Consider the following 16,843-nt stretch of genomic DNA (forward strand, 5'->3'; position numbering starts at 1 on the left):
GAATTAATGTCACTCTGGGTACGTACATTGGTATTTCCATTTACGTGACGATTTCATTTCAAGATTGGTATTTAAACCTGAATATAAAAGGTTTGTTTTTAAAATCACAATCGAAATGACATTTCAAAATTTTAAGGTTAGGTTTTTTGCGCGTTACTGTTGCCTCAACTGCCTGGTCTATGTGATCCTTAGTCGCTTCGTACGACATCCACGGTAGAATATGGAGTGGTGTTATTCTAGGACCGATACACACGCCACAATGGGATTGTATGACTCGCGCTGTTTTTGCAGACATATGACACAGATAGGCAGAGAAGACACAACTGCAAGTTACGTAGGGAACAATCTGTCTATGCCGCTCCCGTCCGGCCCTGGCAGAAGTGGCAAACCCGAGAAGTGCTGGCTTGATGTCGTCAAGGATGATATGCGCGACATTGGTCTGACAACTGGATGCCGACGACCGTGCGAAGTGGAGACGAAAAAGTCGGAAAGCGGACCCTGGGCTCCGATGCTTAAGCGTCGGAGCCCAGGGTCCGCTTTCCTACTATTAATAGCTATATTAATACTATTAATACTACTAATAATACTATTAATAGCTGAGAAAAACGGATGAAAGGGAGAGAGAAACAGACGAGTCAAACATTATATAGCTTGATGTTCTTACAATTGTTATCTAGCTTGTTTATTTTCATACCATTGACATATTATATTTATATTCTTTTACATTGACGGCTAGCGGCTGTCAGTTTATTGATTCCTTCGCATTTGGCAGTCACGAGCAAAAAAATTTAAAAGTTAAGATGTCGGCGTCCCGCCAGCGGAAACTGATTTTGTGGAAAATGAATTTAAATGAAAATAAAATAAAAGCGAAGCGGTGGTGGTGTAATGGTTAAGACGCCCGCCTGTGAATCGAAAGGTCCCAGGTTCGAATCCTACTCGTGCCACATGAGTTCGTATATCAATCTGACTCATGTATAGTAGTTTTTATCGTACACCACTTGCTTCCGGTGAAGGAAAACATCGTGTGGAAACCTGCACTGGTTGATTCTTATTAACTTGTGTGTGAAATGGAGAAGGCACTGGCTAACCACTCCATTAATAATGCTAAGAAAGTTGTTGTGTGTATTTCATTCCACGTAACAACCAAGACCCACAGCCATGAGGAATACGACTATGAAGAAGAAGATTTAAATGAAAAGTATGTCTTATTTATTACTGGCAACATGCGAGTACATATTGATTTTGTTAATAAAAAGCTAAAATGTGTGCCAAGAGTGTTTTGGATTTTACAAATGTATATTCAACATTTTAATGAGATGTCAACACAACTTTCCCTTTCATATGATATTCTAAACTCAATTGAAATTGAAACACAATACACTTTCAGTTTTGAACAGATGTACCTAATTATACAAGTATACGCCGAGTGAGGAAATTATAATAAAATTATTCAAACGTCGCGTAGTCTATTTGCGTCATGTTGTAGTGGTAAATTGGATATGAATGTGGGTTTACCTCGTTATTATTGCATACGTTCAGTTGTCATATGGAAATGATATGTGTTCCGCCTAGAATTGGACCATTCTATTTGATATGGCGCGCTTTCATTACAGTGCACTGTCGATAGAATTTGTCGATGCAACGAACGTCGATTTTTATGAACTACCCTCCATACCCTATGGGAAACATGGCCTTGGCGATTGATAGGCAACAACAGCATTTTCAAGGAAGGTTAACGTCAGGTAGGCGACGGTTACGTAAATCACAGCCAAATATTAAAAAACAAAGCACACAGCCTTGAATGCAACCAGGAATACGCAAAGATTGGAGAGAATTATAATGTGGAAAGAACGAGAATTTCCATACATATTTGCAAAAATTGCTCGTTTTAAATTATGTACTTTTGAGATGACGATGAAGACCAGAACCAATAATTAGGTTTTTGAATTGATTTGCGAGTAACGACTTGCGGAAGTAACGAGTGATTTTCACTCGACATAACAATAAGCTTCACTGGGTTTCAGTGACTCACGTATTTCACAAATAGACACCCTGAATTCACCTGCTTATAACCGTAGATTGAGCTCGTTATATTTGCTCCAAGGCCGCGCGCTGTAAACAGAATACCGGAGGGAATTTTCACTCGGTCTCACAAGAATTTAGTATTATTTCGGGGTCTAAAAGACCTGTTTTAACCTTTTTTTTTTAAATAGCTATAACATGGTCCACTACTGGGCAAAAGCTTAGAAAATTAAAAAGTTGTAATACCTAATTATTATTATCGTAAGTATATCAGCTAAAAAATATTTTAAAATATTTATAGCATACACCTACTTAATGGACAAAACACACGGTAAATACACCAGTAAATATATTTGATGTTTCGTTCGTCTCAAGGTTACTTGTTGATAAATTATTCGGTAAGATAACTTTCCAATATTGGGTATAAGTGCAATAAAGAATTTTTGTATTGTATTATTATTATAGGGAAGAAATTATATTTTTAAAGGCTATGCCATTGTGTTCTTTCTTTCTTATTGTGTATTATATTGCTAACCACTGGTGTCAGATTTTATTCAAGTCGCCTAAAGCCATCTGACATGACTTACAACTGCCTACCGGCACTTAAATAGTGACAAATAGTCGCACTAGTGAACTAAACTGTCAACCAGTGTGCAGGTTTCCTCACGATATTTTCCTTTACCGGAAGCAAGTGGTGGTCGATGAAAACTGTGTATGTATGGTGATTTTTTTTCTCGATTTCAAGGTTGCTTCCATACGAAAAGTTGTGCAGTACCATTGACTGAACATGTATATAAAAGAATGCCAATGTATAAGAAACCAGCCTGTATAGTTTTAATAATGTATTATGACTGTAACGTCAGCGTTATTGGATAACAATTAGTTTATGGGCGCTGTAAGGAAACACCCTCGTCATTATATTTTTATTGTGAGCTATTATGTCTGTTGTCATGCATAATTAAAGTTAATAGTCTACCACTAAAATATAAACATGGAGCCATGGAATTGGGCTGGGCAGCTGGCTAGAAGAAATGATAGAAGGTGGAGTGAAGCTGTAACTGAGTGGTGCCCCAGAACTGGAAAACGGAGCGTAGGACATCCGGCACGACTATCTACGATTCGATGGAAATTGCAGGCAACAACTGGATGGGGATGGCCCAGGACAGAGATGGTTGGCGGAGACGGAAGGAGGCCTGTGCCCAGCAGTGGGTCACGGAGAGTTGCTGATGATGATGATGATTATGACGACGACGACGACGACGACGACGACGACGACGACGATGATGATGATGATAAACATTAACATAGCAACATTCATGTGACACATTTCAAATAAACTGTATAAGGCGATTGCTCCCCGCACACCTAAAATTTATACAAATCATGCCACACTACCGATTTTTAGGAGAAAGTATTAGGTATAATTTTCTATAATACAATGTGGTCACAGTAGACTAAAAGGAATTTAGTGGCCACCGTTTTCGATTTAGTCAAAACTGTAGGTAACTAGGTATTATGTAATATCGGGTTACTGGTATCTAACGCATAACCTTCCAAAGGTACATCTTTTGTTCTACGACTTTTGTCTAAACGTAATATGATACAAACATTTCCTTTTTTCTAATTTTAATGTCGTTTCTATAAAATGTTAACTCTATGTTCGATTCCGCTACATAGCGCAACTGTACTTTCTCGTATTGCTTGGCTATTACATAGAATTAAGATGTGTATAGAATCGCAAATTAGATTGTATTTTCTTTATATTAAAAAAAAACTATCAATCACGAAAAGTCGTAGAATAAAGATTGCTTGTTTTGATGTTCCCAAGTAGTCTTCAGGAGGTTTTGCGTTTGATACCATTAACCCTGCATCATGCAATGGAATATTATGTGATACTGGTAAATACGCTTGTGTAGATCAAAATGTCCTCTGACAGCCACTTAACGATGTCCACAGCCCATCTCACGTCCGGGCTGGGTTCGATTGAGGCCAATTGTCGCTTGAGCTCATCCATTTTATTCGCCACTGGACGCTCATTGATTTTATGTAGTTCGAACGCTTGACAAAATTCTGTCTAATATTGTGATAAAGATATTTTGTCACGTCGTTATCACTTGCGGGACAGAAGTAGCGGCAAAATTTGTGTTTTTTTTTTTACTCCCAGACCAACATCATAGCAAACATATTAGTAAAAACCCACTATTCGTTCCATCTCACAATATATTATGAAATAAAAAGTTTTCTCAGCGTATTATATTTCCAATGTCGCTGTAAAAAAGACATTAAAATGCAGTAAATACGTCAAGGTGCTTTAAGTTTTGTCAATAAACTATATTAGAGACAAACTCTTTCATCATCAGCCATTTAAATGTCCCCACTGATAGATAGATAGATAAAACATTTGCCCCTGCTGAGGCACAGGCCTTCCTCCCGTCCCGTTCGGATTTTTGACTCCAGAATTTACTGTCCATAGCGGGACAGCTCTGTCCCGCTGTTTTGGATTTGCCACAAAAAAGAAACACGATATCGGCATACTTTTGCACAAAAGGTAAATCTTTTTTAGATTAGTAATTTTAATTTTAAAAAATATTTGGCTTTTGTGTTTTTATTAAAAATATATGTATATTTGACGTCATAAAGCGCCTGTAAATGTGTAATTTCAGAATTATTTGCATTTGAATTTTTGTAGCGGGTTATTGTATAGATATAATAATAACAGAATTCGTCGATCGTTTCCGAACCTAGGGTGCAGAAACACTAAAGTTAAGTTCAAAGTTAAATTTAAATAAGTAAGACATATATTTCCCCTAAGTTATGAAAACTACGAGCCAAAACCAAAACGTCTCCTTTCCCGTATGGTGATCGTATGCAAATGTGACGAAATGATATCTGCACAAACGGTCCTGACCCGGTTGTGTTTCGATATTTGAATATTTGATGATCTTTTTTTGAATTCCTTCCAGAATGTAATGAAGGGAAGAGTGCTATCTACAAGAAGATAGCTCCTTTAGTTCTAGATATAGGTAACTCTTTTTCATTCTAGAGTATCGCCGGTTACATCCAGGTCAGTGACCCGCATAGCCAAGGGTCAACATAAAAATAAGATTCGGCTGAAATTTTTCATTTTTTATAATCGCCTGTTTGTAAAAAAAAATATGAAAGAGGACCCTGGACCACAGGAGTAGGGATTCTCTTCTTCTGTGTTTCTGACGCTGGCAGACGACGGGAAAACCGAGAGAGAACTAGTAAGAAAGTATTGAGATTTTATTTAGTTTAAATATCTTGTCACCAATTATACTAATACGTATTAAATGCGAAAGTTTATATGTGAATTATGTTTATAACTCAACCACATAAGCGAACTTAATTATTACTTTTGTTTAGTGATTTTCTATAAAAATATTTATTACATATTTATTAAACTCTTCATCAATTATTATAATCTCTTTATAAATTATTTTTACGTTTTCACTTATTTGAAATGAGCACAAGATTTTCCATTACGTTTCCCAAGTCACTGCACATCAATCAATAAAAAAAAATAAAAATTCCAAGTTTGAATTCGGAAAAATCGCAGAGGAAAATAAGGATTTCCCTCACGACCGCGCGCCCGCCATCTCGAAGCGCTACTGAATCGCACGTGGCTAATATATTTCACTCTCCCTATAAATACACATAACTTCTTTAATTTTGCTAATGTAATGTAGACCTTATCGAAAAATAACAAAATACAATTTGAATCACAAATATCTGAATAAGAAAACATAACAACAAGGGAAATGAATCTTTAATGCATTTCGTAATAGGTCGATAACTGCTTGAAAATAATAATTTTCAAGCATTTATTTCAAATATGGAAAAATAATCGAGAAAACTCGCCGACAGCCGACAATTCGAGCTCGTTATGAACGAAACTTAACGCAAACATACTTTTGCCATCTTTTCTTGAAAATTCAAACTTTATTCCATTTGAAATTGGATTTTAATGTTATATATGTAAAGTACAAATTGTGAGTGAATAGGTTTATTAGTCAAGTTTTCCGAGTGTCTTTTCAAATATGGTCGTTCTGAGAGCGACAGAATTATTAAGGTAATCATGATGTGTGAATACTTTTCTTGAATAGACGCTTTATATTTCCGTAAATTCATATTCTTAGACATAAAATAATCGCGAAGATAATTACAGTTTAAATTGAGTTTGTTTTACATACATACGTACGTAGAAATTTCATACAACTTTTGCCTTGTTGACGGACATACGCACGGTACGGTACTTTTTATCCCGAAATTCCCTCCCACAAGCCTTTACACACACATTTTCGCGTTAAGTTTTATAATCATTAAGTAGTAATTTTTCAGAATGCTACAAACTAAATAATTTTGCATTCATATTTTAAATGATATTCTTCTACATATAATTAACTACCTGTGTCCCGGGGCTTCGCTCCCGTGGGAATTTCGGAATAAAAAGTACTCCGTTGGACATCAGACGTCGTCGTTTTGTGTGATTAAAATGTTACATTTTAAATGCTATACTTATATGTTTATTTATTTATGAAGTTTTCAAGTTTTGGTATGTTATACAACCTAAAATCATACTTTAACACGAGACCATTCACTTCATAAGGGATAAATCAATGAAAAGAGACTTGGGATGGCCGATCCATTACTCATGACGCGAAAGAAAGTCTTCAATCAATATGGTAGTATTTATCTACACCGCTACACTCAACATCACATCAACCTTAGAAAATTCATTGCAAATTCGCTTCTATTACCACAACATAAAGATTCAAGCTAAGTAAATTGATATGATTATTGTACAAAGTTAATTATAAGTTTTATACAAATTGAAATTTTTGACACAAATATTTATTTATTCTCTTTATCCTTGTTTTCATTATTATTTATTATTTTTAGAAAGATCTCATTGCATTCAGTAAACCATTAAGGAGTTCCGGCGTCGGGAGCCGTTCCTGGGTGCAACATCAGGTCATGCTTATCGTAATAATGCATTGTCCTCCAATCTAAACCAACGTGTTTCAAAAATTTCAGCTCAATCGGTTGAAGATATATCTGCTTCAAAATTGAGTTGCAAGATTCCACCCGAATACATACATACATACATCGAAAAACTAGAGTGTTCGAGAAATCTGTGTGAATATATTGATTTTTAACCCCCGACGCAAAAAGAGGGGTGTTATAAGTTTAACCTGTTTGTCTGTATGTAGTACGTGGCACCGTAGACCATCGACGGGTGAACTGATTTGGATGCGTTTTTTTTATTATTTGATAGCTAATTTTTATGCGGTGGTGTTTAGATATGTTTGATCAAAATCGGTTCAGCCGTTCAAACGTTGTAGCGAAATGAATATTGAAAGTCGGGGGTTTTTTAATGTGTCTAACAAAAATACTTGTCTAAATAGAGAGCGTGGGGAATATTAACGGTCGAAATTCAGAATGACACTAGCTTTAACTTTGAATATGAAGTAAAACATTTCCATGCAATTTCCTGGCCTATATGTCATACAAAACTAGTAAGTAAATAAATGTTGGCCTATGACATAGGCACCTAGGCTCCTGCGAAGTTTGAGTCTCCGGGACTCTTAACAAATTGTTGTAAACTGTTGTAGTAATGTGTAACTAACTTGTGGAAATAAATATATGAAATTTGTAAGTAAATTCATATCAATATATTATCTCTTTCATACACATATAGTATGCAGAAACGGCACAAATTGTTACCGTCAATGCAGCCCACTCACGGTGTATCAAGAAATTTGCTCATACTAAGATTGGCGACACACAGGCATACAGAACCGCCAACATATTAGGTAGTATAGGAATATTTTATGTTTAGTCATCACACAGAGAGAAGTGGAGGAGATTGCCAACTTAAAGTGGTATAGGGGTAATAAAAAATAATAACTATAAAAAATTTAACCAGTAGTTACAGATCTGTGCAAAGTTTGATGTTGGAGCCTACTTTTAAGCACATGAATATCTGTGCCAGCAGACCCAGCTCTTCCATATCGCCAGGTCATATAATGTAGGTACTGAAAATATGTATATAAAATATGTATAAGTAAGTATAGTATGTTACAGTTCTTAAATTTTGTGTTAATATGATGATGATAATAAATAAATAAATATATTAGGACAAAGCACACAGATTGAGCTAGTCCCAAAGTAAGTTCGAGACTTGTGTTATGGGATACTAACTCAACGATACTATATTTTATAACAAATACAATAGATAAACATCCAAGACCCGGGCCAATCAGGAAAAGATCATTTTCCATCATGACCCGACCGGGGATCGAACCCGGGACCTCTCGGTTCAGAGGCAAGCACTTTACCACTGCGCCACCGAGGTCTTCAAGTCGATGATAATGAAGCCAGCAAATATAAAGTTAGAAATAGAACCTAAACATGTTTCGCTCTGCTTATGGCAGCCATGTGAGATCACAATGATATAAATTAACCTAATGCGGTATTTCTGCTTATTTACAAATATGCATGTTTAGTAACTACAAAATTCAGATACACATACCCCTTACGGGATAGACGGAGCCGACAGTTGTAAGCCTCGTCTGGACAGATGGCGAGACTATTGGGATTCATCAATAATAATTGGAAATAATTGGCATACTGGAGATTCATATCCAGTTAGATGACAGCCATTTTGACTTTTGCAATGAAGGAGAAGCAGCTGACATTCTATATTTTTTATAACTAACAGACCAGCTTGGAAGCAATAAGAATTCCCTGCTTAATTCTCATGACAGCAATGAATTAATTTATTTCAACAATCAAAATCATTATACGCATTCAACCTCTCAAGTTATAGTCAGTAGTATGTAACTTTCAGAGAAATTACTGTATCATATAAAATCTGCTTTTCGTTCCCAAAGTCTGTATATCACCAACCAAAATAACGGCAGTGTTTACATCTCGTTTGCTTTACAGCATAATAAAATATGTTGAATGCGCGCTGTGTGCGTGATTCGGAACGGCGGCGTCCTACTGAACGGCACAAGGGCTCATCTCAGAAACGTTCCATTTTACATAAGCCACGTTATAATCATGTATAGCCATCGAAATAGGAAATCCTTACAACAGAGTATACTTGTATAACGACCTTGTGAATAGCGTGAAGAGTTGTGGTGGTCCCGCCCTAGAATACGACTACTCCATAGCCCCCGTGGATGTCGTACCTAACTAGTAACTATTCTAACCTATAAAATTGCAATTTGGATTGGTCTTATTAAAATCAAACGTACACGCCTCGGTTGCAATAAATGGTGCAGAGGTTGTGTATTCTATTTGAATGAGTGTAAGATCTATTTCTGGCGAGGTCATACGTAAACAATACACAGGTGTTCATGTGTCCAGATTACAGAACATCCAAGTATATAACACTATAGACACACGCCATGTTTTCGTATTGTGATTATTTTATGCTATCTCATCTCTGAATGTTCCCGGTTGCGTTCGGGGTTGTGAAGCCGCGAATCCCGTGGTCAGTGTAGAAATAACTTATTAAATAATATTTTAAACACTGTAACTTTACAACTGGTGCCTATCTGACGTCAACGTGTTGACATGTTGGTCCCTATGCCAGATAGACTTAGGTACCATTATTGTTTCTAGCATATATTTTTTAAAATGGTATAATAAAGTACTTATAGTACTTACATGGTTAAAAAGGTGAAAGGTCGTATCGTATCACAGTTCGGTCGTATGTGGCAGAAAGCCCCTTTTAAAGGTAAAAGGAATAGAATTTACTTCTTTCCATCTAGGGAATTTGAAGTTAATTTATCCCACCTTCAATTATAAACGCTTCAACATGTGTTTCTAGTATCCTATTAGTCTAAGAGGCTAAAGCTTTGATAGCTAAGAGACAACACTAGCATTCTCAAAGAGGCCGGTTGCCGGCCACAGATGATAGAACAAGTGTAACGTAGTCTGTATGATGTCGGGGTTTTATTTGCGCCGTATAACTTTGAAACAATGTTAATTTAACTTGGATGTAATTTATTTCCGGTAACATTAGTATTTTTTTTATACTCTTTTTCATTTTATTTTCTTGACGAATAAATAAAAACAAAAATAAATGTAGAATTACGAAAATATATTACTACTTATGTAGGCTAAATTAACATAATTTTTTTTTCTACATTTTATATCGGGAACGTCGACATCTTGAAGAAAACGTGGTTTAAATAGACAGTTTTCATTAATTTTTTGTTGCTCTATGAATCTATGATACAAGTCAATCTTTGAGGAGCCAATAAAAAGACGAAAAACAATTAAAATTTTATATATTAAAAAAATGGTGAAAAGATACATTATAACCAAACCAACAAGAAAAATGCAATAATGATTTTGATTTCCAATGCAACGAAGTATTAATACGACAAGAATTAATATAAAATGGATAAATATACTTTTTATTCCACATCTACTCAATCTAAATGTTATTTCTAACCAAGACACAAGAAGTACCCGACTTGATGTAGTCAAGAATGATATGCGTGCTAATGGTGATGCCACAGGGCAGGACATGGACCCTGGGCTCCGACGCTCTAAGGCTGACGGACCAACAGGGATAACGCTCAGATGAGAGGTAGAATTCCTTTTATTTATAGTTTTATAAACAGACCAGCTTTTGCACACAACTTCGTATGTCAGTAAAAATTCGTTTCCCGTGGGAATTTCAGGCAATCCCTTCTTAGTGCTCCCTAGCACTGTAATAGAAACCTACACACCAAATTTCAGCTTTCTACGCCCAGTAGTTTCGGCTGTGCGTTGTCTGTCAGTCAGCGAATACCGAAACAGAATTTTCAAAAATAAATAAGTAGGTATATATTTTTTTACATCTAACCATAAAACTCAAAGTTTAAACCTAAAAAGTTCCATATTTTGCATTAAAAACAATAAAACCTTATCATAAATGGCAGAGTGAATGGTTATGTTCCTAAAAAATGATATCATACATGTTATCAATCAACCCCTAAATATGAGTATACCCTAGAAGCATTAGAAGGTCGTGCCGCCCTCGTAAACATTGACACAAATAATGATGAACAGATGTATAGTATTGATTTAATAGTGACTTTGGACAAAGGACGTAGAAGAAGTCGACTGCCGCCTGTTATCGAAAGGTTTCAAGTTCGAATCCTACTCGTGCCATAAAGTTTATATACCAATCTGACTGATGTACAGCAGTTTTCATAGACCATTTGCTTCCGGTTAAGGAAAACATCGTGAGGAAACGTGCTCACTGCAATAGGCAATTATTATTTTAAGGCTTTGACAGTTAGGCAATCTGCTTCTTAGTCAATAAATAGACAAGGTATTGTTGTAGCAGAGATGTCATGTAATTTAGATGCTTCGCGCATAGTTGTCAATAACAAAACAACAATATACTTTCTCTCGGCTATGTGTGTTGCGACTAGCAACATTAAGTTTAATATTTGCTACTAGCAACATTGTAATGTAGCCTTTCTTCTTCTTCCTGTGTGTGCCCAAATAAAAGCATCGTCCGTATCAAGCCTGCAATTTTAATTCTCCTCAGCGACGAACCTAAGCCAGAACCACAAAACACAGTCCACTAACAATCCGAACAATCTGGTAAAAACAAATGAAACTGCAACCCGCGTTTAATATCAACACGAAATAACATGACATCTGCGCCGAAGATTGCTACAACTTATTGCGAACAGAATTTGCAATAAGAGCAGCGAAATAGAAGTGACTTAGATGAGTTAGTTTGTAGCCACCTTACATGACCTGAAGCTCCATCGAATCGTATTGGTTATTTCACACCAAAAAATTAATTATCATCAACATCATCAGCCATTTAAACGACCCCACTAATGGGGACTGAATAGGTAAATAAAATAATAAGAATCCCTTTCGTTTTCTCATCTACAATAATCAATCTAGCAGGATGAGATGAAACATCTCATCGCCATTCACATGGCAAACTAAAATATAATTAGCAATAGGTATGCATACTATAAATAATGCTTTAATTATTACCAGAGCGATAAAAATCTTCATTTAATCAAAACATTTCGCACTTCTATTTGCCTTAAATTATTTTGATATCTGTGTCAAAAAACTTCGGTTTTATTTGTTGGATAAATAATCTGTTGTACCTACGTCTTACAACTTCTGATATTCGGGCATCTGATCTTAGCGAGAGCTATTTCGTAGTCGATCACAAATTTCCAGTGAAGAAAAAATTTAGAGGCTTCTTTCTGCATAATGCATTTTGTTTAGGTACAAGTCTGCTGGTGCATAGCCTTCTCTCTTCTCTCACTACACCCGCCTGAGATGGAGTAGTGTAATTCTAAAATCAAAGCATTTCATTTAGGCACTTTTTCACCTTGTCTAAAAAGGCACTTTTTTAAGTCAAATTTTATATACAAATCATACCCTCATGCCAGAGGGCTTAAGGCGGGAACCACACACCTCATCATTTTGCTATCAAATATCACATAATTATCACATCGATAAAAACACACGGTACATATTTTGAAAGCTACGTAAGATTAAATTTCGAGATCAAACCACAAGAGGAAGTCATTAATATTCGATAATTTTTATACTCCTACAGTCAACCACAAGACAAGTTACATAATATGGACTCTATACCGACGTTATAGAGATTAAATTGCAATGAATTTGTGTAAATTGATGTGCTGCCGCCTGCGCATCATTATTTCAGCTTTGGCACAACACTATTGGCGTATTTATGATATTATGACATCAGGATTGATAAATTCATAAATACTAATAATATTAGTGGGTAATGGTAAAATGTGTTTGTTTTTTTTTCACGACAAAACGGAGCATATGATTGAGGTGATTGGTGGTGTCGAGTGATGTATAAAATGTTTTAAACGGTGGTCACAAAAAAAAAATATATAAACTTGTACAACTTGTATGTTTGTATGAAAATTCGTTAAATGAAACTAATCTGAATGATGGACTGCTGTCGTATTTTTTGTAAATTAATTTAAACTTATAAAATTGGTTACCTTATATAGCAAAACGTAGTTTTTCGTTATGTTAATTATGTGGTGATTAGCCATTCACGAATCGCGAGTAGTTTATTTTTTCTGAGTCTTAGGTACCTGCCCTTAGTAAAATGGGTAATAGGGCCTACAAAGTGAAAACAAGTCTTTAAACAAAACGCTAATACTCGTATGTACCTACAATAAATAAATAAATAAATAAATAAATAAATAAATAAATAAATATATTAGGACAAATCACACAGATTGAGCTAGCCCCAAAGTAAGTTCGAGACTTGTGTTATGGGATACTAACACAACGATACTATATTTTATAACAAATACATAAATAGATAAACATCCAAGACCCGGGTCAATCAGAAAAAGATTATTTTCCATCATGACCCGACCAGGGATCGAACCCGGGACCTCTCGGTTCAGTGGCAAGAACTTTACCACTGCGCCACCGAGGTCACAATGGTTATAACCAAAACTTTTATTTAGAAAGAGAACGCCGACGCTCTATACCAAATTCTCTAACAAAAATATATAGATACGCGGGGCAGAGGCAGAAGAGCGGGGAAACAGTTCCGTCCTTTTCCGAAAGGAAAACGAAATAAGTCTAAGAATTACTAATCGCAATAATCCTTCTAATATTATAAAGGAATTGTTTGTGAATATGTTTGTTACTTCTTCGCGCCCAAACGGCAAGGCCAAATTTTTATGAAATTTGGTATTCAGGTAGCTGATGTCTTGGATTTACACTTAAGGTATTTTTTATCTCGAAGATTTGGTCAAACACTCAGTCAACGGCGCTTTATAAAGCAGAGGTCGCTACTGTGCATAGAAATGGAATTATTTTTTTGATAATTACGCGAGTTAAACCACTGTGTAGTGAGCACAGCAAGTAGAAAATTTAAAACTCGTACTCTATAACCCTGAGGAAATTATCAGTTATGCCCAATGATACAAGAATACAAATACACGTGAATGATGTAGAAAGAGAAGTTGAACATGGCGAATAATGTATCTTTCCACTCACTGGTCGTGTAGCCGAATTCGTCCTCCTCCTCTGGATCCGCCTCTTTTTCCTCCTTGCTGCGTTTCACTGCGCCCGCCGATGCACGGTCGATCTGAAACAAACAATCGAATTTTATTTCGAAGCGTTGGTGGCCACAGAAGTCAACGGTGGTCCAGTGGTTAACACCGTCCAACTCATTTAAATCCTAATCTAAGTTTTTTATATACCTAAATCTGATTCATGAAGCACTAGCTTCCATTGAAGGAAAACATCGTGAGGAATCCAGCACTCTGGTTGATTATCAAAACTTGTGTGCAAAATAAAGAAGGAAACGGCAAAGCACAATAGTGCCAAGAAAGTCGTTGTATGTGTTTCATTCCACGTAATGACTACGACCCTAAGCTATGAGGAATACGAATTCGTTTTACTATCTAGCGCACTGAAATCTGAATAATTGAAAATAATTTTAATGAAATGTAATTTCTTTGAGAAAATAAAATTCTTTCACCATAAGGTATTACATAGGTAAGGTATGTTTACCTCAACTCCCTTATCAGAATATACCCTCCCGCCGAGATCCCTCTCGTCCTCTTCATCGCTGTCATCAGAATCATCAGAGTAGACTGGCTTGGGCTCCTCCGGCGGTGGTTCCGTGGGCTCCTCTGGTTGCGATTCTGACTCCTTTTCTACCTCTGTCACTGTTATCTGTTGAGAAGAATAAAATCCAAATAGTCTTCATTCAAATTCTTCTTCTTAGCGTGTTGACCCGACATTTGTGGAAACTAACACAACGCCACCGACATCACATTATCTGTACCTACATTGTCTGTTATTTAAATTCAACATTTTGACTGACTTGATGGCAGCTTCCTATGAAGCCGTCGAAGTGGCTCGGTTCTGGCAAGAATATATTTTGGTAGCACCCAATAGAGCGTTGACTTGCCATCGACACGCAAAGAAGAAGAAGAACATTTATTCAACTTGGAATGATATGCTTACATCACTTATAGACGTCAAAAATTTACTTAAAACTAAGTCTACTATCGACTTCCAAAGCGCAGATGAAGAGGAAGCAGCACAATAAACTTCACCGCACTTTTCTTATATTTAGGTTAAATTTGGGACTGTGTGTGTGTGTGTGTGTGTGTGTGTGTGTGTGTGTGTGTGTGTGTGTGTGTGAAAAATAAGAATCTACCTTGATCTCATGCTGAGGGGTTTTCGGCATGGGTGGAGCTGGGGATTTCCTGGAATGTACCGAGTGTGCGGGTGACGTCACGGGAGACGCAGCCTCCATGTCTGATGAGTCTGTGTTCTGAACAAATTGATAGAAAACATTTAATACATAATATGGTATTTAATTTATTGGTTACTAGCTTTTGCCCGCGGCTTCGCCCGCGCGAGTTTCCTACAAAATTTCAAAAAGATCGGTTACTGAAATAGCTAAAGCTTGAAGATTTAACAAAGACGCATACTAAGATAATAACGACCTTGTTTGGCGCATTCGTAACTTGATATCTCAAGTTCATAACTTGATATCTCATGTTTGATATAAGTTATTCTGTTACATTTTCTACTTGTTCATCAAAATATTACATTGCCATCGATGCTATGAATTCGTCGGGGTTCGATCCTGGATTACCAGATCACAATACTGCATTTCATCATAACTATTTGAAGTATTGTATAATCTGTTTCAAAACTAAAGATGTTATCCAAGTTTCAGAGCAATAGGACCCTGAGAAGTGGGTCTATATTTACTTGCAAGATTACACATACTAAAAGTTTCTTACCCAAGCCAGCAGACTCTGCACAGTCAAGGTGACCACATCGCCTGCAGACTTGATCAGCTGCACCGCTCTGTCATGCTGGGCGTTCCTGACACATGAGCCGTCCACCTCCAGGATTCTGTCGCCCGTCTGGGAAGTTATGTGAGTGATTAACGGAGAGAATATTAATGACAGCTACGAATATTCTTTTTTCGAAATAAGCATTTACAAAGCAGACTGGCAGAAATATTGATTTTACTTTTAAAATAATGTAATTCTGCGAATTTAAATATACGATGGACTTAGTTAAAATTGCACTTTAGAAATTGTATTTTATTGTTTTATTATCGTCCTAGGCAGGTAATATAAAGCACTATTTATCACTCGAAAGAAGTTACGATTCAGAACTCGTGTGTTCGCGGCCCTCCACTAAAGTACGCTGGAATCTATTACTTTCTTATTTCAGTAATTATTCGATATTATTCTAATGATATATTTAAATTTACTAGGATAGATTTGTTTGATAAATAAGGGTAAATAAAAGCACTCATACTACGCATCTTTGCCCATTCGCGTCGGTATCTGTCCGAGTCCGGAGACATTGTGGAGCTGGCATTAAGCCCTGCTCAGTTACCTGTAGTTCTCCACTGTTCCCCGCAGGACTGCCCGGGACCACATTCTTAATGAAGATCCCGAATATCGCCTTCTCCTCGCCTTCCCCGTCTTCACCAGTTATGATGTCAACCTAAAACAAAATTTGCATTGTTATGCCGGCTGTATATTATCGCCGAACAGTTTGCCGAACTTTGGCGAATTCGGAATACATTGCTGGTTTTTTGTTGCGGTGGATAAAAGCTCTCATATAAACTACGCAATGTTCATTCATTCGTAGTACTCGTAATGTCGTGTAGATCATTACATAGGTATATAAAAAAAAGTTGCTTCCCGCTGTTTGTCCCTAAATATGCTTAGATCTTTAAAACTACGCAACGGATTTTGATGCGGTT

General features: G+C 36.5%; 1 protein-coding gene across 4 annotated transcripts in view; it reads right to left on the bottom strand.

Annotated features, from left to right (window-relative positions):
• Positions 1-16,843, bottom strand: part of LOC128680954 (inaD-like protein) — a 94,877-nt gene that overhangs the window by 28,489 nt on the left and 49,545 nt on the right. For all 4 annotated transcript variants that reach the window (XM_053764472.2, XM_053764471.2, XM_064436821.1 and 1 more), the window contains 5 exons: positions 16,471-16,581; positions 15,861-15,986; positions 15,266-15,382; positions 14,611-14,775; positions 14,092-14,182 (listed from right to left, as the gene is read on the bottom strand). In XM_053764472.2, the coding sequence (XP_053620447.1) occupies positions 14,092-14,182; positions 14,611-14,775; positions 15,266-15,382; positions 15,861-15,986; positions 16,471-16,581 (610 nt within the window). The remainder of the gene's footprint in view (positions 1-14,091; positions 14,183-14,610; positions 14,776-15,265; positions 15,383-15,860; positions 15,987-16,470; positions 16,582-16,843) is intronic.

This window comes from Plodia interpunctella, chromosome 25, assembly GCF_027563975.2.
Source record: "Plodia interpunctella isolate USDA-ARS_2022_Savannah chromosome 25, ilPloInte3.2, whole genome shotgun sequence".
Lineage (NCBI taxonomy): Eukaryota > Metazoa > Arthropoda > Insecta > Lepidoptera > Pyralidae > Plodia > Plodia interpunctella.